The sequence below is a fragment of the Pteropus vampyrus genome, unplaced genomic scaffold, assembly GCF_000151845.1.
Source record: "Pteropus vampyrus isolate Shadow unplaced genomic scaffold, Pvam_2.0 Scaffold201, whole genome shotgun sequence".
NCBI lineage: Eukaryota > Metazoa > Chordata > Mammalia > Chiroptera > Pteropodidae > Pteropus > Pteropus vampyrus.
In genome coordinates, this window is record NW_011888982.1 from 2953497 (window position 1) to 2977845 (window position 24349).

Sequence of the window (24349 nt, forward strand, 5' to 3'; positions counted from 1 at the left end):
AGGAAAGAATACTGTAAATGGATTTACAAATATGGTGGTATATACAATCTGACCAAAAGATTTGATGAAAACAACTTATCTAACATATGAGCACGTTCTTTGTACTTTTTTCCTTCAACTATGGCAAAGTCATTTCATCTCTAATCTTTATGGTTTTTGTAAATGTTATTAATGTGAAATCTTGGATCTTTTTTACTTATGCCTCTGACAAACAGAATTCCTGAAACTTTCTATCCAGTTCCTTTGAAATGTTCCTTTACATAGGCTACAGCTCACAATTATTGTGAGTACATCAGAATCACCTGGTGGTTTGTTAAAAACACCAATTCCTGAGCCCACCAAAAATCCTGCTCTATCTAGTTCCGTTGGGGTGAGGTCTAGGAAACTATGTTTAACAAGTTTCCCAGGTGATTCTAATACAATCCATCTTCGAATAACTTAGAAACCATAGAAATACAATTCTATCTAACAATGAAGGGACTTCTTTTCCAAATTTTGCTTAGTGAAGCTTTGGAAGTTTCAAACTACTTTCTTTTCTCACAGATTAGAACTCCTTCAAGTTTCTCAAAGCAGTAATGACTTGAGGGGATTTATACCTAACTGGAGATTTTTTCACCAACATTATTCAATACTATGAAAGATCTTGCTTTGGCTGGAAGTCTCAAAAATATAGTTACATGTTAAGATGGCAAGAAAAAGAATGTTCTAGAATCATATTTCTTCAAATAGGTTATAAGGAGCATTGAGCTGTGGTCTTAAAAAACACTAGTGGTTCTCAAACATGGATGTATGTCAATCAGTGAAGAGGTATGTGAATCAAAAATATTTTAAGAGAATATTTTGAGCTCTCTCTTAAGTCTTATATAGTAGCCCCCCCTTATCCATGGGAAATACATTCTAAGACCCCCAATAAATGCCTGAAACTGCAGATAGTACTGAAATATCTATATCTATATCTATCCATCTATCTATCTATCTATCTATCTATCATCTATCTGTCTATATATACACATATATGTAGGTATATATGTGTATGTATGTATATATGTATACATATATATGTATATATAAATGTTTCTTCCCATACATACATAACTTTTCACTTAAAGAAAGCATTTACAGCTTCTCTTTGGCATATCTGAATTACCAGCATCCTACTCTTGTGTTTTGGGGCCACTATGGGTAAAATAAGAGTTAGTTGAACACAAGCACTGCAATACCAGGACAGTCAACCTGATAAACAAGTTGGCTTCCAAGTGACAAATAGCCAGGTAGCATATACAATATGAACACTCTTCTGGACAAAGGGATGATTCATGTCTCAAGTGAAAAGAGCTGGATGGCATGAGATTTCATTACACTACTGAGAACTGTGTATAATTTAAAACTTATAAATTGTTTATTTATGGAATTTTCCATTTTTATTTTTGGACTGTGGTTTATTGAGGATAACTGAAACCATGGAATGCAAAACTGTGGATAAGGGGGTTGGGGGTTACTGTACTGATACCTGGGACCCAGAAATTCTGATTTAATAATGGATCTGACACTCGAAATAGGCATTAAGATGCTTCAAAACTACACAGTGATAGTAGCCAATAAAGTTGAAAACCTCTATTCTGGGGGTATGGACTAGGTCAAAAGTACTCCAAACTGCTCAGATAGACCTCTCCAATAAGGATCTTCAGATACTAGAGGGTCAAAGAACCACATTACTTTGAGGGTATCAGACACTGAAGCATAAAGAAATTGAACCAATTTGTATAGTGATTTGCATAAAGCCTTTAATAGTTTTCTTTATTGTTGTCATATTTAAATAATGATGAATTGATTCATAAAGATTAAACTAAATTATCAATGTTTACTGAGGAGACTCAAAACTGAAAACTGAAAGCTATCCATATATGTTATATCTACAGAATTATTTTAGACTGCTATAGGATCAGTAGGAATGGGCCCATTTTCATTTATGATATTAATAATTTGTATTTTCTCTCTTTTTTTCTTGTTTTCCTTTCTAGAAGTTTATCAACATTGTTGATCTTTGCACACAATCAACATTTGGTTTTATTAGTTCTCTCTATTGTTTTCCTGTTTTCAATTTCATTGATTTCTGCTCTAGTATTTTTTCTTCTGCTCGTTTTATGTTTATATCATTCTTCTTTATTTAATTCTCTAAAGTAGAGCTGAAATTATTGACTTTAGATCTTTTTTTCTTTTCTAAGATATGTATTCAATTCTATAAATTTCCTTATAAGCCCTGCTTTCACTGTATTCCACAAATTTCAATAGTTTGGATTGTCATTTTTATTCATTTCAAAATGTTTTTAAATTATCTTGAGACTTTTTAAAATTACATTTTACTTAGAAATTTATTGCTTAAACTCTAAATATTTGGAGATATTCCAACTATTATTTGGAATAATAATTTATTATTATAAATTAGTTTAAATTCCTTGTTTTCTGATAACATGATTTCTATTGTTTTAAATTTGTTGAGGTATGTATTATGGCCTAAAATATGGTCTATCTTAGTAAATCTACCATATGAACTTGACAAGAATGTGTATTCTGCCATTGTTGAATGGACTATTCTAATGTTAATTAGGTTCATTGATTGATTGTACTGTTGATTTCAATTATGTCCTTACTGATTTTCTGACTGCTGGATTTGCCATTTACTTAACACAGGGGTATTGAAGTCTCCAACTGTACTAGTAAATTAGTTTATTTCTCTTTTTAAGCCTGTCAGTTTTTGTCTCAAAGTATGATGCTCTGTTATTCAATTCATACACATAAAGGACTGTTATGTCTTCTTGAAAAAATCAATCTCCTTTATCATTATGTAATGACCATCTTTAGCTCTTATAGAATTATAAGATCTTGTTCTGAAATCTGTTTTATCTGAAATTAATATAACTACTTTCTTTTTCTTTTAGTATATGTAACATGGTACATCTCTCCATCACTTTACTTTTAATTTAAATGTGTTTTATTTAATGTGGCTTTCCTATAGACAATTATAGTTGAGTCTTTTTTTTAATCCATTCAAACAATGTCTTTATTCTAATTGCTTTTTTTAGACCATTCACATAAGATTATTGATATATTTGGATTAATATCTGCCATACATGTAACTATTTCTATGCATTGACATGATATATCAAGTAATAGGAACTGAAGTAGATAGTTGTTCATTACCAAAGGATGACTTCTATAATGTGTGCAACGCATTCTCATATAATTTAGTAAAAATATATTATGCATAAAGACATATAAAGCAAATGTTAAATAATTTAATTAATTTAATTAATTTTTATTAGATAGAGGGTATACAGGTATTCAACAATCTTTCTGTTGCTTATACTTTTCGAAATAAAATTTTGAGAGAAAATAAAAAAGATTTGAATGCTTATGACATAAAATTATACACACATTTTAGTTCTTTCAAAGGTTTCATGATGCACAGAAATACACACATTTTTAAGAAAACATGACAATTGCATGTGCCTCTATGAAGGCAAATAAAGTTTATCTTTACTTAAAAGTAAGATAGCTTAGCATTAATTATTAACTCTTCAAGGAAGGACTAGGAGTTATTTCAAGATGGGGAATGCTATCTAAAAGTAAGTTTAACTTTAAACTACTGAATACATTATGAGATTATTTTTATCATATACATCAATCATAACTTTTTCAAACCATTAAACTATCTTAACCATTTTAAAAAGATTATTCTATTTAAGTAAAATATTCTAGTCCAAAATCTAAATAATTCCTCCAGTAAAACTGAAACTAATTTAAATTTATAAACCCATATTTTTCTCCAGTAATAAATCAGAGAAACATCATCAAAAACCTCTCCAAATAGCCTGGCTAGAGACAGATGCACTAAAAAAAAATAATAATAATAATTTTAGCACAGAAAATATTATGTTTAGATGTTATACTAAAAATACACATTTTTTTACATATGGTTTTGCTGCGCAGCATCCATATGCCTCCGTCTAGCAACAGCACTAAAAAGCAACCTCCCAATTTCTTAGTTAAGTTGCTTACACCCAGCTCCAGAGGAATAAGTCAGTGACATTCTATACTTCTGGCCACAATGACTGGCTCAGGGAAGGACATAAGCCAGTAAAACACGAGAAGACATTGCTAGACTTATATATCAAAGAACTTTGTCTTCTCCATGAGTTAACAAAAGAAACCCACTCTTTTCACTGCACAGAGTGGCATGAAGGATCTAGCACAGAAATTTTGCAAACTCAAGGGGGGAAATGTGGTGCTTCCAGGATCCATCAGGTAGAGCTTCAGAATGAACTAAACCTAAGAGACAGCCAGCTGGAAAGATGTGAAGAAACTAAACTCAGTGCAACCCTTTGAGCCATTAGATCAAAGCAGGCCTGATGCCAGCATTACATAATATTTGTGCCTATAAGAGCACTTTCATTGTTTGTTTATTTTGGTCTATTGTAACTAAGAGAATATATATGATATTATTTTTTTTTAAAAAAAAAGATACCAAAAAAGAAAAAAAGAAAGGAAAAGAACAAGAAAAATCTCAATTTTCTCCTTCTGTTATTGCCTCCTCATCCTTCTTGTTTCTTAATTCCTCACAATAATGTCTTCAGCAATATGAAAACCCACCAACCCTAAAGCTTTATAATTTTTAAAAACTGCCACCAGAGAAGCCATTTCCGGTCCCTTTCTTCACTATTCAAATAAGTTTTTCTACGAACAATAGTATTCACAAATACTACAATATCACGTTTTACTCATTAACTAATTCTAAAATTAAAATTAGAATTCATGAAAGTCAAATTGTAGACTTATTTTATAACTAAAACAAATGATACATATGCAAAAGTCTTAAAAAGGCAAATTTCACACTGAAGACATTTCTATTCTTATTATATCTGGGGACAAACTGAAGTTTCTCCTGTACTCTAAAACTGTGTTCTGCTTTTTTTCGGAGTATAATTTCCATTATTTTCCAAAGATCCTAAATAGTAATAAAAAAAATGACAATTAAAAATTCTATCATTACTTATCTCTGTACTTTAAAAACATGCCAGATAATTTAAATTACTGAAAGTAAAATTCTATTTATTAACATGTATTAAATATTTCAGAAATATTTTCACTTGAGATTCAAGTCTGGTGTTTCAATAACAAATATATTTGAGTTCTACAATAATCAGAGCCAAGGGTTTGAATCATCATTTTTGATCAACATTTATTCATTTTGAAAATCGAATGAAACAATATTGCCAGAGATAAACTCCAAGAATATAGTCATCAGCTCACAACTTCAGAATTTCCAAAAAATATTTTAGAAAACAGTTATGCATGCAAAATTAATACATTAATAAAACTTAAGTTAATATGATTCTAAACATTTACTTATCATTCAAACTAAGTATACTGCTGAAATGTCATTTCCAGAGATATTGTTTCCTACTGTAAAAATAAGACTTAAACCAAAACGATGTTTAAAATCTTAGAATATTATCTATTCATAATCTATAAGATTCATTTTTATGGACATTTTTTGGGAGTTTGAGTTACTGAACATGTTTTTAGAGCATTTTCAACAAATAATCTAATCTTTGTTTAAGTATTTCAAGGTTGTCAATGGAAAGAGTATTGGGCTCAAAATTAGAAGGCAGAAATGTGATCCTGGACTCAGTGGTGGAACTCTCAGAAAATTAAACTTATAAAAACATATTTTCCTTATTTATGTAGTTAGGCTATTACATCAAATAATAAGTCTATTGTGATTCACTGGAAGATTTGTAAAAAATTCTGTAAGACACTATCTAAATGTAAAATATTTAACATTAATATCAGTAAGTGTTTTGCAAATGAATAATGATCAAAAATGTGTTGAAAAATGAATGAATATATAAATTAATGAAAGTAATAATCAATAAATTATTGCATTAAAAAATTTTGCAATTCTGTTTCTATTATATAACCAAAAAATTGAAAACAGACAGATACATTTATAGCCATATTTATAGTAGTATTATTCACAATAGCCAAAAGATGGAAACAACCCAATTCCCATTAACAGATGAATAGATACCAAATAGTGGTATATCCATTCAGTGGAATACTATTGAGCCTTTGAAAGGAATTGGGATTCTGTTACCTGTTATAACCTTGATGAAACTTGAAAACATCGTGTTAAGTGAAATATGGCTGATAAAAAAGGACAAATAATGAATCGTTCCACTTATATGAGGTTATTAAAATAAGCCAATACATAGCAACATAAAATAGAAGAGGTTACCAGGGGCTGAGGGGAGAGAGAAATGGGAATTTATTATTTATTGGGTACAGATTTTCTGTTTAGAATGATTAAAAAGTTCTAGAAATAATTAATAGTGATGGTTCCACAACATTGTAAATATACATAATGCCACTGAATTGTACACTTAAAAATTATTAAAGTGGTAAAAACAAAGAAATGTTATTACATATTGAGAGTTGTGGTTATTGGCTATTTCTTATTTTTTCTTTTTTTATTAGTTTCAAGTATACAGTACATTGATTAGCCATTTATATAGTTTATGAAACGATACCCCAATTATCCTATCTTCCCTCTGGCTTTACACATAGCCATTACCTTACTGCTGTCTGCATTCCTTATGCTGTGCTCCCCATCCCCATGACCCTCTATCAACTACTAATTTGTACTTCTTTAAACTTCACCCATTCTCCCAGCCCCACAACTCCTTTCCTCTCTGAGAAAACAGCATACTGAAAAAGGCACTCAAAGTCTTTGTAAAGATTTCTGTCGCTGGAAAGGTGAAGTAAAAATTATCTTTTATAATAGTTTTGCTAAGCACAATTCAAATTCCTGAACATTACTCATAAGAAAAACAAGAAGATTCTAAAAGATAGAGAGAAAGAAAATTTCCAAAGAACTTCAGGACCCAAGGAATAGTATAGTCATCAGTTTCTGGATTTTCTTTTTGCTGGAGACAAATTAAAAAAAAAAATGGAAAACCTCAACCAAAATATAGAAAATATAAAAGAGACCCAAATAAAATATTTATAACTTAAAAATACATACGTAACTGAAATTTTAAAATACTCAGTGAATGAGTTGATAGTAAAATGGAGGAGAAAGAAGAAAGTAGCAGTAAACTTGGAAAGAGAACAATAGAATTTATCCAATCTGAACAACAGATTTAAGAAAAAGATGAACAGAGTCAGGGAATTGTGGGACTATAATAAGATATCTAACTACTCTCTCTTTTAACACATTTTGGCCTGTTATTGGGCCTTAATAGAGACTAAATGCTTAAACTTGGGCCACTAAGCTGCCCATCATTAGCTGGGTGTTATCCAACCCAGAAAGTCATGAAGTTGGATGTAAACAGCAACACTTTATTCTCAAATGAAAGCTGTATGTACATGATCAGGCCCAAGCAAGCCATAAAGGCACAAGTAGATTACATAAATAAGTCGCCCAAATGCTCAGGGCTCCCACTTCTGCTACACTGACTTCTCTCTTCCAGCCTGCACATATGACCTCGTGGGAAGTTTTCTAAGATCAGGTTGCCAGAGAAAACAAAGACTCAAACCTAGACTACAGATGGTTCGGCACGATATGCAGACACTACCCAAAAATGTAAAGCTGCCACACTATAGCCCTTCCTGGGACATCCTGAAGAACAGTGATGAAAGGGAACTCTATCAGTAAAAAACTAGTAGTGCACATGGTTGTTCACTATGCTTGGAAGGAAATACATCCAGAAGTGCTAAGATATACCAGTGCATGAATTGTAGCCAATAATTTGGCCGGATGGCCAGAATTTTAGAAGTAACATGATTGAAAAATTGGTGATGAAGAAATTTTGAAGAAGAGATATGTGGATAGACCTTTCTGAATGGCAAAAAGCATAAAAATGTTTATGTTCCATGTGAATATTTACCAAGATATGACCTCAACAGAGGAAGATTTCAATAATCAGATAGGACGACTCATTCTATGAATACAAGTCAGTTTCTTTTCATACTCATCTCTGTCATTGCACAATAGGTTCATGAAAAAATTGTCTGTGGTGGCAGGGATGGAAGTTAAGCATGGTCTCAGCAACATGGACTTCCACTCACCAAGGATGACCAAGCTATAACCACCACTGAAGGCCCAATCTGCCAGCAACAGAGACCAACAGTGAGCACCTAATATGACACCATTTCCTGAAGTGATCAGCCAGCTACCTAGTGGCAGATTGATTACATTATACCACTTCCATCATGGAAGGAGCAGCATTTTGTTTTTACTGGAATAGACACTCTGATTAGGGACTTGCTTTCAATTCATGCAATATTTCTGCCAAAACTATCAACTGTAAACTTATAGAATGCTTTAACTACCATCATGGCATTTTACATAGCATTGCATCTGATCTAATACCTCACTTTACATCTAAAGAAGTGCGTCAATGTGTACATGCATTTGGAATGGACTCTTCTTACTATGTTACCATACTGGAGCAGCTGGCTTGATAAAATGGTAATTGAAGATTCAATTACAGTGCCAGCTAAATGGGAGTACCTTGCAGGGATAAAACAAAATTCTCCAGAAAGCTATATATGTTCTGAATCATTGTCCACTATATGTGCAATTTCTTTAATAGCCAGTATTCACAGGTCAAAGAATCAAAGTGTAGCAATGAAAGTGGTACCACTTACTATTATCTCTAGTGACCTACTAGCAAAAATTTTGCTTCCTATCAACATGACTCTAGACTCTGCTGACCTGGAGGATTTAGTTTCAGAGGGAAAAATGCTTCCACTATAGGTCAAAACAATGATTCCACTGAACTGAAAGTTAAAACTGCCAAACAGTCACTTTGATCTCATGTCTCTGAATCAACAGGCGAAGAAGAGAATTATGGTGTTGGCTTCAGCGATTGATCTTGGCTACTAATGAGAAATTAGGACTGCTTTTTCACAATGGAGATAAAGAGGAGTATGTCTGAAATACAGAAAGTCCATTAAGGTATCTCTTAATATTATCATACCCTATGATTAAGGTCAACAGAAAACTACAACAATCTCACCCAGGCAGAAAACCTAATGGCTCTTAAGGAATGAAAATTTGGGTCACCCTTCCAGGTAAATAACTACAATCAGCTGAGCTGCTTGCTTAAGGCAAAGGGAATCACAGAATGGGTAGTAGAAGAAAGTAGTTATGAATACCAGCTACAACCATGTGAAAAGTTACAGAAATGTGGGCTGTAAATGGCATGAGTATTTCCTCTTTATTTTGCTGTAAATACTTGTGCGTATGCATATGTTTTTTTTCTCTTATTCTTTTATCATGTAATGTAAGATGTGTTTATTTCCTATCAGAATATTTAAGTATTAATTTTACAACATACTATTTAAGTTACAGGACATCAAGGAAAAAAGTTAACATCACTCAAAGAATTTACCTCTTCTCAGAAAGGAGTTAGTATATTTTTGGTTCTACTTAAGATAATTGTGTCACATTAGGCAGAATTATGACCTTGCTATTGTCTTTATTTGGAGATTAACTATGGTTTAACTAGATGTGTATGGGTGCCAAGTTAACAAGGAATAGATTTGTATTGATTAATTTTATGTGTCAACTGGACTTAGAGTCCCAGATTAAATATTATTTCTGGGTATGTGTGTGAAGATATTTCCAGATGGATTCTGTAAAGTAGATAATTTTCTCATTGTGGGTGGGCATCATCCAATCCTTTGAGGGTCTGAATAGAACAAAAGATTGAGAAAAAAGAAATCCGCCTCTTTATTTTTTCTGCCTCACTACTAGAGCTGAGACATTTCATTTCATCTTCTCCTGCCATGAACTGGGATTTACACTATCAGCTCCATGGTTCTCAGGCCTTTGGACTTAGACTGAATATCATTATGGGCTTTCCTGGGATCCATTATGGGACTTCTTCGCCTGCATAATCATGGAAGCCAATTTCTCATAAGAAATTTGTATGTGATGCATGTGCGTACGTTTTCTTTTGGTTCTGTTTCTTTGAAGAACACTGACTAATACCACTTTCCCCCTAAGACTAGGAACAAGGCAGGGACACCTACTCCGACCACTCTTATTAAACATAGTGCTAGAAGATCTAGCCAGTAAAAAAAGACAAGAAAAATACATATAAATTAAAATGAATGAAAATCTTCATGTTTTCAGATGCCATGATTATATAGTAAAAAAAGAAGAAAATCCCCCAAATCAAAAAACAGTTTTCTTAGAATTAAAAAGTAAAATTCGCTTATCACAGGATACATGAGAATACAAAAATCGATTGTATTAATTAATCTAGCAATGACTATGTAAAAAAAAAAAAATTTTAAATTAGAAATACAACATCCTTTACAATTACTCAAAAAAAGAAAAATAATACTTTGGTGTAAACAAAAACTATACAGGATGTTTATGCAAAAAATTAAAAATGCGATAAAAAAAATCAGAGATCCAAATAAATGGAGAGACATATCACGTTCATGAATTTAAAATCTCAAAGAGTAAATATGCTATTTATCCCAAACTGATATAAAGATTTAAAACAATTTTATCAAAACTAAGCATTGTTCTTATAGATATAGGTAATATTGTTTTATATTTTAAATAGAAAGGCAAAGGAATTAGAATAACCAAAACAATTTGAAAAGATTATGTGACAAAGGTGTAGAGATATAGATCATGGAGTAAAATAGAGAATCAGAAATAGACCCACAAAATATGGCCAATTTTTTTTCGACAAAAATGTAAAAGCAATTGAGTAGAGGAAAGAGAATTTAACAAACAGTGCTGAAGTAATTAGACATATACATAGACAAAAAACTAAACCGTGGCTTAACTATTACCTTATACAAAAATTAACACTAAAATGATCATAGACATAAATGTAAATTTTAAAACTGCAATACTTTTAGGAAAAAATCAGCAGAAAATATTTTGGATTTGTGGCTAGGCAAAGAAATCTTAGATGTGACACTAAAAGCACAATCCATAAAAAGATAATTTGATAAATTGGACTTCAACCAAAAAAAAATTTTTCTCTTCAAAAGACCTTTTAAGAGAGTGAAAAACAGTCTACTGCCATGCCAGCCTGAATGTGCCTGATCTTGTCTGATATCAGAAGCTAAGCAAAGTCAGGTCCGGTTAGTACTTGGATGGGAGACCATGGGAGACCACCTAGGAATACCAGGTGCTGTAAGCATTTAAAATAAATAAATGAATAATAAATAAGAAAATGAAAATATTTGGAAACCATATATATGGCAAAGGACTGTTCTCTGCAACATATAAAGAACACTTAAAACAACAGTAAAAATACACATATGTAATGTAATTAGAAAGTGGACAAAATACACAAATACATTTAAAAGAAGAGGACATGTAGATGGCAAATTCGAATATAAAAGATTTTTAACATAATTTACCATTAAGGAAACATAAATTACAACCACAATGAGATATTAGTATACACCTATCTAAATGTCTAAAATAAAAAATAGTGAGTGAAAAATGTTAACAAATATGTAGAGGAACAGGATCACTCATACATTGTTGGTGAGAATATAAAATAGTTACTCTGAAAATTAATTCAGAAATTTATTTAAAAACTAAATATACAATTTCTATATAATCCAGTAAGGGTATTCCTGGCTTTATTTATTCCAGAGAATGAAAACTTATACTCACTCAAAAATATGTATGCAATTTTTTATTCTTAATAACCAAAATCTAGAAACAATTCAAATGCTCTTTAAATGAGTGGAATGATTAAAAACTGGAATATCCATACCATGAAATGTTACTCAGCACTAAAAAGGAATAAATTATTGGTATTATACAACAACCTAGATGAAGCTACAGATATTTTTGCTGAGGAAAAAAAAGGCAATCTCAAAAGATTATATATTGCACTAATCTATAATATAATATTATTAAATAATAAAATTAGAGAAATAGAGAATAGATTAGTAGTTTCCAGGGTTAAAGAAGGGGTGGAACAGAGAGAAATGTGTGTACTATACAAGGGCAACATGAGGGATCTCTTAGGTGATAAAAATATTCTGTATCTTGACTGTATCAATGCCAATATCCTGATCATAATATTGTACTACAGTTTTGTTATATTTGTCACTGGAGGAAACTAGGTAAAGAGTAGATGGCATCACTCTGGTACCATTTCTTAAAAATCTGTGTGAATCTATAATTACCTCAAAATAAAAGTTTTAACTTAAAAATTTTTTGTTGAATATCAAGACATGGAAACAACTTATAATCTCTCCCATGGATGATTTGGATAAAGAAGATGTGGTACATACATATGATTGACTACTACTTAGCCATAATAAAAGATAAAAAACTACTATCTGCCATATCATGGATGGATCTTGAGAATACTATGCTAAATAAAATTAGATGGGAAAAAAACACAGTACCATATAATTTTATTCTTTCGTGGAATATAAAACAAAAAGCAACAAATGAACAAACAAAGCAAACAAACAAAGCAAGCAAACAAACAAGCTTATAGTTAGAGACAACAGAATGGTGGTTACAATAGGGGAAGAGGGTTGCAGGAGGACAAAGAAAGTCAAGAAGGTCAAATACTAGACTTCGGATAGTAAGCACACAATAAAGTATGCAGTTATCATATTGTAAAGATGTATACCTGAAACATACGATGTTATTATCAACCATTGTCACTCCAATAAATTTAATTTTTAAAGTTTGTCGAATGAATGGGGATGGAATGAATGAATAACAACTGAAATCATTCTTTCTGTAACTGTATCTAAGTCCAAATTTGTTTTACACATTTACCATCAAACTTAAATACCATGTTTCCCCTGTCATCCACTTTACAAATTAAAAATATAATTAAATTCAAGAATCATTTATTTAACCAGGTTGTTAATAGATTGCCTGGAAAACAAAAGTATTTAACAAATTCCTTGATACTGAGTAGTCCATTACTACTTGGAAATGATGTTTCAAATGTGAAGAGCACTTCCAGTTGGAAAAATCTGGAAAAATTACATGGAAAAAGTGAATAGTTGGATATTCATTAAGTAAATTTGCAATGATATGTAAACTCCAAAGACAGTCTTAGCTTAATTAGCAAATATCCAATTCAAAGTAATGCTGAATCCAGTCCTCCCTCCAATTTCTCCAACCTGCAAGCTATTTACTACAGACCTTGCCAAGGAGAGTGAGAGACAGAGAGGTGGTAGATTTGGGATAAAAAAAAAAAAATGGTCTCAAGAGGTTTGAAGTCACATAGAAATCAGGAAGGAGGGAAGAATGAAGGAGATCTCTGGAGAAAACTAATTCTGGTGACCATTGATCATTTGGGCAAGGAAAGCAGCCTTTCTGGTCCTATTCTTCTATAAGCTTGAGCTTGTATCACAAAAGAGCTTCATAAATACATATATACCAGAAAAATATTGAAATATTATCTTTTTAGGAAATTCATGAAAGCATAAAATTAAACATCAGACTTTGGGTCAAATGGAAACACCCCTCTGAGATTTCCTGAACCTCACTCTGGACATCATTGATTCCATATGCAGAGGACATGATAATCTATAATTAAAATATTAAGTAAGAAAATTAACAAATAATGTTCATCTGCTATATCAGCCTACAGACTTTATGAGAACAAGAATCATTTCTTTTTTGCTCACCACAGTATAGTAGGACCAATACAGCATCTGGCATGTTGTAGTGTTTATTACATGATTGATGGGTGAATGGATAGATAAATAATAGATAGATTGCTGGGTAGTTCAATTGATGAATAAATAGAAAGATGGACACATAGATAAAAACTGAAATTTCCTAACCATAACATGCTATCAGTGTTAATATTTCAAGATTATAAAGCAATGTTGAAATGTCTTCTGCTTACTTTTCCTATAAAGAAAACAGTTGCAAGCATAAAGGAAAAAAGCAGATGTTGTATAGAGAGGTTGAACTAATGGCTCAAAGAGGGCATTGCATCATTCTCCCAGAAGTCATTACCTTGGTTCCTCGGTTTGTCCTAGAAAATGGATTTGGTGAGAGCACTCAAAAAATTATTATTCCTTTGGAAATTGATCTACCTTAGTCAAATTCATAAAAGAATAGAAGCATTTTGACTTTCCTGAAGATCAGAAAACTCTTAGCTAGTCAGCATATTCTTTCCCTAATGGCAAATCTATATGCAAATTAGATGATAATCAGAAATGATGAAAATAGATTGAGAGCTACACTATGTTAATGCTTGTTCTAATTGAGTTTGATGCAACTGTGCCTCTCAGTGGATATGCTTGTTGCGTAAACAAGACCACTTTACTCAGTAAATCAGGGCACTCTCTCCCACACAGGGTAGGAGATACGTGTTATTCCTCCACTTCCACTCTGGATTCCGTGTTTTCCTTCTATTCCCCAGTTTGTTCTTAGAAGTCACGGTGTTTCCACATTTGTGTCTCTGTTAATTGTATTCATTTTTCTCATCTGTAAAACTTCACAGTTTTGTTGCACAGATTTTTGACATTGTGTATTGTAATAGTGTATCACATAGCAGGTGATAATAAGCAATAGATCTGTAATGTGATCTAAGTATGGGTCAGGGAGCAGGAAGAATTCACAGGAAGACACAATACCCCAATATAATCCAGTAACCCAGGAAGGATCTGAAGGCAGCTATTTCGGAGGCCAGAAATTTTGGAACACAGTTTGAGGAGATTGTCAAGAATGTGGAAGACTTCAGTGAAGTCAAATCTTGTATGTGGTGCTACTTAGATTTTATTTCATCCAAACAGCAATGGGGAGCCATTGAAGGACTCAGACAATGGCATGATCAAGATTTTGTTTAAAAAAAAAAAAAAAACTGGTTGTCCTTCAGAGATTTAGAGGAGGAAAGACTTGAGATAAATGAGGTTTTCTTATAGTCGGGGGTGATGGGTAATGAGGATAAAAATAAAAATTGACACAGTTAAGACAGATAGAAGGAAAAGATAGAAACAATGTTAAAGTAGACTCTACAGGACTTTTCAACTAGATATATACAGCAGGTGAGGAATTGGGAGAAGGTTAAACATTTACATTCGATGACTATATGAGTCTGTTATCATGTCAAAATAAGAAGCATGTTTGAAGGGAAATAGGAGCAACTTTGAAGGGAGAAAGATGGTTAAGTTTGTGTCCTGTTGAGTTTGAAGCTCCTGTGAGACAAGTCAATGGAAATACTAAGCAAAAAGTGTGTGTGTGTGTGTCTGTGTGTGTGTGTGTGTAGATTTTGAAACATAAAAGCAATTTAGGCTAGAAATAAAGATTTGTGAGAAAGCAGTATCTATATAATAACTGATACCATGGAAGCAAATAGAGAGGTACATAGAAAGGTACAAAGTATGAAAAAGAACAGAGCATGGGATAAAACTCTAGGTGAAGGAGTCTGAGAAGGAGCAGCCAGAACAATGAAGGGAAAACCAGGAGCATGAGATGTCATTAAATAACAAAAAAAGAGATTTTCGGGATGAAATGGTCAACAAAGAAAACTACTAGACATAATTAAACACAGTATGTAATAGAATGTTTTCAATATGTTTAGCAACATGAGTGGCCTTTGTCAGAGAACTCCTAGTGGAGTGATAAGAACAGAGGCTGGTTTGAAGCGAGTAGCAGTAAATAAGAGGTAAATAAGTAGAGACAGAGAGCTTGGCATATAACCTTCTCCTATTATTTGGCTTTTGCAAACTCACCAGCCTGATCTCTCATGTTCTATTTGAGCCCTACAATCCAGTCATTAAAAATACTTGCCATTTCTTAAACATACCAGACCATGTCTTGCCCTTTCTCACATACCTTCCTTTCAAGATTAAGCTACAACATTGCTCCTTTCATCAAGTCTAATTTGCCCCCAACCCTGTGTCTCTCTAAGTAGACATGACACTTCTTCTCCCTTTGTGAATATGGTACCCATTGCATAGTCTATCCTGACTAATCCAGGATATGACTGACTGATTACAACTTGCACCTCACTCTTGGAACCCCCAAATCCTAAAATGAATGTGATAAATTACAGAAATGGTCACAGGTTTCTTCTTGGATTCACATCCCTTTGCAAGGAGATTTTGGTGCTTTTGCTCACCAAGAGGTCAGAATCCATTTCTTCAATACTTGAATCAGATCTTGGCCATGTGATTTGTCTTTGGAAATGGGACACTAGCAAAGATGACACAAGTAAGGCATGAAAAGCTCATCACTGATGGCACTAAGAATAAAATCACTTTTGAACAAGCACAGTCTCATTGGCTACAGAAAGAACAATCACGTGAACAAGAAATCATCCAAGTTGATACTGGGCAATTGCCAGAAATGTGAGTGAAACCATCCTGGACCTCCTAGCCTCAGCTGAGCCAACCTAGACAGAAGAACTGACCAGTTAATCCATAAATCAATCATGACAAATAGAAACTCTGTATTGTTCTAAGTCTCTAAATTCTAGAGTAGTTTGGTACACAGCAAAAATTCACTGGTAGGGTGAACAAGAAACCCCAAAGAAATTTCATTTATTTTGCTAGATTGTCATTAATACTCAGAGAGTGTTAACAGAGCAGCCAGAAATAGTGAGTTTTGTCCCTCATGTTTACACTGTTAAAAGTCAGATTCTTCAATGGCACTTATTTGTTCAATATTTCCACAAGAATATCTTTTTTATCTACAGGTTGCAAAAGGAATGGGGAAAAATCTAAATAAATTCAGAGACTAAAGAGAGAAGGAAAAGGCCAATGCTGAGTACACAACTACAAATGACACATTCATCTAAAGACTGAGAAGGCCAGTTTGTGCAGAGGCAGTAGCATTCAATAATAGGAGTTTATGAGGACAAAAATGCCAAGAGCTGGGCTAGAAGGAAAAAGAAGCTATAATTCAGAAAAGAAACTAAACTTAGGAAATGGGAACTCAGAAACAGAATCATGGATTTAAATGTGGAAGAAATTTCTCTTTATATAATAGCAAATGATGTTTAATTTATCTTGAACATGCACAGATATATAACAGATTTTGCCCTAAGAAGAATTTCTTTAAAATTTGTCAATATTCTAAATGATAAGATAATTATCACTTTGTAGATGTCAAGATGTTTCTGAATCAATAAATTTTATTTGGGAGTTTATCATTAGATTATTTCTAGTTTGGTTAATAATAATGAATACAAGGAATGCTATTCTTAACAGTTACTGGGCTGCTAAACTAAGAAAAAGAACATTCGCTCTCTGTTTTTCAATGTACATTGGGTCTAAAATTCACTTAACCTTAAATAAACCACAATTTACAAAGATATCCTCAAACAATTGTACTTTTCTTGTGAATTTAAAGTAGAATTTGTCCTAAGACATTTCAATTTGTTTTTGCCCAAGGGAATCAATGATGTGTTTTGGACCAAAATGCATTATGATTTCAGAAGAGTTCTAAAGCAAATTAGAGAAAAATATATGTTCTCCTTTGTATTGGCAGGAAAAAAAACTGCAATTCTGTGGTATATTTAGTCAAGTGAAAACTAGCGTCCTGAATATACAAACGCTATAACTACTTTATGTAAAGACCTGAAGTCCTTGGGAAAAGGAATAATATAAATAATTGATTGATATGTTTTACTGAAAAAACTGAAGCATTTAATGTTGTTATCATTCTTCTCAAGAAATAATGAACTCAACATAACTAAGAGTATTACCCAAATATCAAGCATTTATTGAGTACCTTATGGTATTTTATTTATTCAAAAAAGACTTAGTGAGAAATTACTATGTTCTAGATGCTGGTTCTAGATGCTGGAATACATGGTAAATAAGAGAAGTATGGCCACTTACCTGCACAGAATACAGTGGGAGAATTGGAAAGTAAAGAAGTAAAAAATATGAGAGAAAAACATTAATTTTTATGGTATCGTAATAAATTAAACAAACAGGGTACCATTATAATAAAAAAAAAAAGGGAAAAGAATAAACTGAACTAAAAGGAATCCCAAAAAAAAATGACATTAAAGCTGAGACAAGACAGAAAAAAAATCACCAAGGGAAAAACAATGAGCAGCATGTGTGAAGGTACATGGTGTTGCAGGGTGACCACTTACTGTGTTTGAAGAAATCAAAGAACAATGGATTAAATATAAAAAGCAAAGGAAAGTAAGACATAAGATGAATTTACATATGCATGGATCAAAAATCATGCTGGAACTTATAGCCAAAATAGGGAGTGTAACTTTTATTAAAATGAAATAATTGTGAAGCAAGAAAATAATGATTGCTTAAACAAGGGTAGATTCAGTAGAGAGGGAGAAAGTAAACAAATTTAGATTTTAGAGGCAAAATGGACAGGCTGTGCTGAAGTTTCATCTGAAAAAGGAAGAACCTAAGCATGATGCCAAATAATGTGCACAAAATAATGGTACTATTTATTGAAAAGTTCAGAGATAAACAAAAGTGTCCTAGAGGAGGGGTTAAGTTTGGGGGAAGCGTTGAATTGTGTCATAAACTTTGAATGCGCTATATAGAAATACAAACAAGACCCTGATTCTCAAATATGCAACTGTGGATACCTCAACACACATACAGAAAGACAGAGACAGAGAATGAGAGAAATAGAAATAAATACTAAGCATAATTAAATGCCAAACTACACAGATTTAGAGAAAAGGGTAAAAAATAAAAACTAGAATCATGGAAGATTTGAGGAGGAGTGGGAAATATGTAAAGAACACATAAGTATGAAAGTGGCCGAAGAAAGGAACTACTCTACATGGCAATCAATGAGTATAGAGCCCCAGAAGCACAGGACTGGGATAAAACACAGGGGAATGAAGCTCCTTTATTTAATGAAGAGCAGACTTTTTACACTACCGGTTTAGAAGCTTGAAGGATCCTTAGTAATATTTAACATGTGAAAATCAAAAATGACATGCACCTGCTAGGCATGTTAGATTGGTCATGAATGACTAGCACAGCACATAGAATGAACCAATTCAAAGAAGGAATCAAGAATTTAGTATTGAGTGATGAAAAGAGTTGTAGAAGGCCTTCTATATCAGGCTGGGTATCTCAGTTGAACACAAGAAGCTGTAAGGTCATTTTGTTGGAATGTAATGTGAATTCTAGTGCTTCAGGAAGAGGCTAAGATTGTTATAATTTAAATGGAATTTGAATAATTTAATTATATAAGTTAGATGGGAGCAAAAGAGTTGAGATATCTTCTCTTTAAAAGAATAACCAGTTTTTTAAACAGAGTGCTAAATGAATTGACAAACGGATATATTTGTGTAAAATGTAAGTTACCTCCTCAATATTCTTTAAAAATAAAGTTGCAGCACTAATTCTTTTGTTTAAAAGGTCCCCCTGGTCTCTTTCTTCACTCTTCCACACAAACATATCAATCATGACCTCCAACTTTCAATTTATCAACATGCATTGGTTTGAGTTAAAATGGAATAATTTAAAATCTCTTTATTCTCATTTATCTATAATAATTTATCTACAAAAGAGCACCTTAATTTTCAATAGTCATATTTGTTAGTTAACTTTTCCAAAATTTAGTTCTTACCCAAGTTCATCAAAGTTCCTAATTTTAACGTATTCATTGTGGGCAGAAGGTCATGGATGGCTGAATTGACATAAAGCTTCTTTTGGATCTATGGAATTTTTACAATTATTAATTCAATTTGAATGTGAAAGTTGAACAAACTCTGTTTCATGTTAATTTTTTTCTAAATTAAAATATTTGTTGTACAGATGACGGTAGACATGTGCATAAATATTTAAATATTTGCAAATGAATAATCTGTTGAAAGCAGCAATTGACTTCACTTAGAAATGTTCGTATGAGTTTTGTGTAAAGGTTGACAGGCCTTTTCAAGAAGATGAAGAATTATTTTAGTTAAAACAAACAAAAAGGCCAAAATAATCTATCAACATCATAAGTTATTGTTGACCTTTCTTGTAGATATAACTTACAAATATAGCAAATTTTCAAAAACATTTCTGGAAATCTTTCTGATTCAGTTGTCATTCAGGAGACTGAAAAAAAAATTCCAGAATAAGAAACTGATTCTGCAAACATTATAATAATTCTACTAGATATAGTATTTTACATAGTAGAAAAACATTTACTGGCACGGCTCACTAAATTTAGAAATTTATAATTTTCTATTTAAAAAGGTTATATTAAAACATAAGTTTGTCACAGAAGACTTTTCAAAAATAATTTATATTTATTAAATTACCCTAAAATACCCCCAAAATGCATTATAAACCCAGGGATAAAAATTCTCATTTTCCTGGAGCATATCATTTAAAAGGAAAATTATTAACATAATAATAGTAACAAAGGAGCATATTCCTAAATAAATAGATGGAGAGTTACATACACCCTGGTTTAAGCATTTCCCTTGGAAAAATAAATATCATAGCTCTTGGCACATGGTGGACTCTCATTGTGTATTTGTTGAACTGTCGAACTGATCAACAATTACATCATAAGAAGTGGGGCTCTTTTTAAAGTACTATTTAATGGTAGAAAAATGACTTTTAAAAAATCTAGAAAGAAAAATAACAGGTGGCAAATAAATTGAATTTGAACAGTAAAACAAGTTACAGAAAATCACCTTTCAGTAACTTTGATAGCTTTTGAAAAAGTACTCTAATTAAAATTATATTTTTATGGTAAATACACTATAATTTATTTCAAATTTAAATTACTACGGTATATCTAAATGTGTAGGGAAAGTCTGCTAATTGAACTGGCACACAATTCTGAATATTCTATGACATTTAAAAAACCAAAATCTTATAAAATCCACTGCCAGACTGCAATGCTAAGAGGTTCAGTTTCAATGTATTATAAAATATTTGCTTTGTACGTGTTTGTGTGTGTGTGTGTGTGTGTCTGTGTGTGTGTGTATGACTGATTAGGAAAACAGAAGTATTTTGGCCAATGGAGCAGATGATTATTTTACTCATTATACACAATACACAGAGAGTCAATACATTCTCAATCTTGACTACTCCTAACCTACTCACCACATACCTCACTGCTAAAAGCTCAACCACACAATTTCCCAAACAGCATCTGAAGCCACTATCTGACACTCCACCTGTAGCACCAAAGCCAGTCTCACCATTTATGATTATCTAGTGTTCTAGATATTGGGAGGCAGAACAATCCATCTACAGTATGAATTAAAGCTGATGCCATACAGAGATAGTATCCATTTTTGTTGATAAGTTTTAGTTTCAGTCAATGACCCAAAAAACTTTATTGCATATGATCTGCTCAAGGAATTTTAGGCTGGCTAAAACAACATGGCTAACTAATATTTAATTGATATCAATTGCAAACATTGTCCTGAGAGAATTTGTTAGTCATTTACTCCTTCTGTATACTCTCTTAATCTAATGTTCAAAATCCATTTCTACACATCCTTTAGGTCACAAAACTATCACCATATAACTATTTTTACTTGAAGAACGACTATTCTGTCCCCATATTCTATTAAACATATTCCATGCACCAACGCATGTAGAAAAAAGCATATGTATATATGCATATATATGTGTGTATATTTGTCTGCATATGTATGGATGCATATATGTATATATGTGCTTATATGTGCATGTGCATATATTACATATATATGTAATTTGCCCATCTCTGTGATAGGCGTATATGTGTGGTACATGGTATGTGTATACAATCTCATCTAAACCACAGAACACAGAAACAATTTTTGACTATTTTCTTAATTTACTCAAAAGTGATGACTAGTAGAGAAGTTGATCTATTTCATACAAAGATGCCTTCAGGAATTAGTGCTATATTTTCTCTTAATAGCACAATTTTGAAAAGAAAATATGCTACATATCATAATTCATCTTTTTCAATATATAAAATGCACTTGATGCCTATGTTTCTGCATATTCTTATGTAGTAATCTTTTAGTAAAAATAAAATATAAAATTTCTAAAAATTGCAGTGAAGTTGCTTTATTTAACATTGTAGTTCAATATGAATGTTAATAATCTAAAGTATAAGATCAAGCAATGTAACTCAAGGGCTTCTTATAAATATTTTTATTACTGACAAGAAACAAATTTACTAAAGTGGTTCACAGTTGAATGTATTTTTCTATCACAAAAAAGAATAAAACTCAAGTAAAAAAAGTTATATATTTATTGAGAAAACAAAATAATTCCTGAAGACAGGAGATTTGTTTACTTTGATGATCAAATCCTTGTCGGAAAAAAAAGGAACCAGCATAAACCAACAGGCCCATGTTATTAACTGCATCTTCTCTTGCTGAAATGCAGTATTTTAAACACAGGGTACACATATGTACATTTGATAGTATACAAAAATGTACTGTGTCATTGGAAATACATTGTTAAAAAGCAATAAGCAGCTATTAGGAAAAAAAAAGCATTTTGCATAGTTATGTACTCATCAAAATGAGTGGGAGGAAGCAAAATAGAGCTTTCTCATGTATGACGTAAAATTTCCATTTGAAAAATGGCAAGATTTACTCTGAAAGTTAATCGTTATGTCCGCATTTAAATACAAATAAGATAGTAATTCTTTTGTTTTTTCCAGATGGCAATAATGTTGATCTGCTTCTGTTTATTATGATTATGTTTACTTTTTAATTAAAATTATCAGGGTGACATTGGTTAATAAAATCAAATAGGTTTCAAGTGTACAATTCAATAATGTGTCATATGTATAATGCACTGTGTGTTCACCACTCGAAGTTAAATTTTCTTTCATCATCAAATATTTGACCCCTTTTACCTCTATCTACTTCCTCTATCCCCACTTCCCTCTGGGAAGCACTAATCCACTGTCATGTCCATGAGACTCTGTTTTTTGTCACATTCATTTGTTGCTTTCAGTTTTATATTCCTTATGTGAATGAAAGTATATGGCTCTCAACTTTTTCTGTCTGACTTATTGCACTTATCATGATATTCTCAAGATCCATCCATATTGTCACAAATGGCTGTATTTCATCTCTTCTTATGGATAAGTAAAATTCCATTGTGTATATGTACCAAATCTTTATCCAATCATTTATCAAAGGACACTTCAGTTGTTTTCATGTCTTGGCCACCGTGACTAATGCTACATATATCGAGGTGCAGATATTGTTGCAGATAAATATTCTCAAGCTTTCTAGGTGAATATCCAGAAGTGGAATTGCTGGGTCATACACTAATTCTACACTTAATATTTTGAGGAACCTCCACACTGTTTTCCATAGTTTCTGTACCAATTTGCATTCCTACCAACAGTATATGAGGGTTCTTTTCTCCCCACAACCTCTCAAAAACTTGTTATTACTTGTCTTGTTGACGACAGTCATTAAAACAGGTATATCTATTTATCCTGGTTTTGACTTGCCTTTCTCTAATAGCTGGTGAAGTGGAGCATCTTTTCGTATGTCTGTTGTTCTGAAAGAAACATCTGTTCAGGTCTTCTGCCCATTTCTTAATTTGATTGTTTTTTGATGGCTGAGTTGTGTGAGTTCTTTATATATTTTGGAAATTAGACCCTTATCAGAGGCATTGTTTGCAAATATATTCCCCAATTCAAATGGTTGCCTCTTTGCCTTCTTGATGGTTTCTTTTGCTGTGCAAGACTTTAAGTTTGATATAGTCCCATTCGTTTATTTTTGCATTTATTTCCCTTGCCTTTGAGGTCAGATTGATGAAATTCTCCCTAAATCCAAGATCCATGAGTTTAGTATATATGTAATGTATTGTCAGGCCTTATATTTTAGTCTTTGATCTATTTTGAGTTAATTTTGGTACATGGTAATACATAGCAGTCTAGTTTCATTCTTTTGCATGTGGCTTTCCAGCATCATTTATTGAAGAGGCTTTCCTTTATCCATTGTAATGTTTTTGGCTCCTTTGTTGAAAATTATTTGCCCACATATAGAGTTTAATTCTGGACTCTCTATTTATTCCATTGGTCTGTGTGTCTATTTTTCTGCCAATATCATGCTGTTTTGATTTTTGACAGTTTGCAGTATAAATTGATGTCAGGCAGAGTGATACCTCTGGCCTTATTCTTTTTCCTCAACTTGCTTTGGCTATTTGGGGTCTTTTGTGCTTCCATATAAATCTGATGATTTTTTCTTCTATTTACTTAAAGAATGCCATTGGAATTTTGATGTGGATTACATTAAATCTGTATAATGCTTTAGGTAATAAGGTCATTTTAACTATGTTGAATTTTCCAATCAATGAACACACAATAGCTTTCTATCTTATTTCTGTCTTCAAC

General features: G+C 32.2%; 1 protein-coding gene across 1 annotated transcript in view; it reads right to left on the reverse strand.

Annotated features, from left to right (window-relative positions):
* LOC105300086 (peroxidasin-like protein) overlaps positions 1–24349 on the reverse strand; it is a 519573-nt gene that overhangs the window by 268407 nt on the left and 226817 nt on the right. The window contains 1 exon segment of the mRNA XM_023537816.1: positions 20023–20085. Within this exon segment, the coding sequence (XP_023393584.1) occupies positions 20023–20085 (63 nt within the window).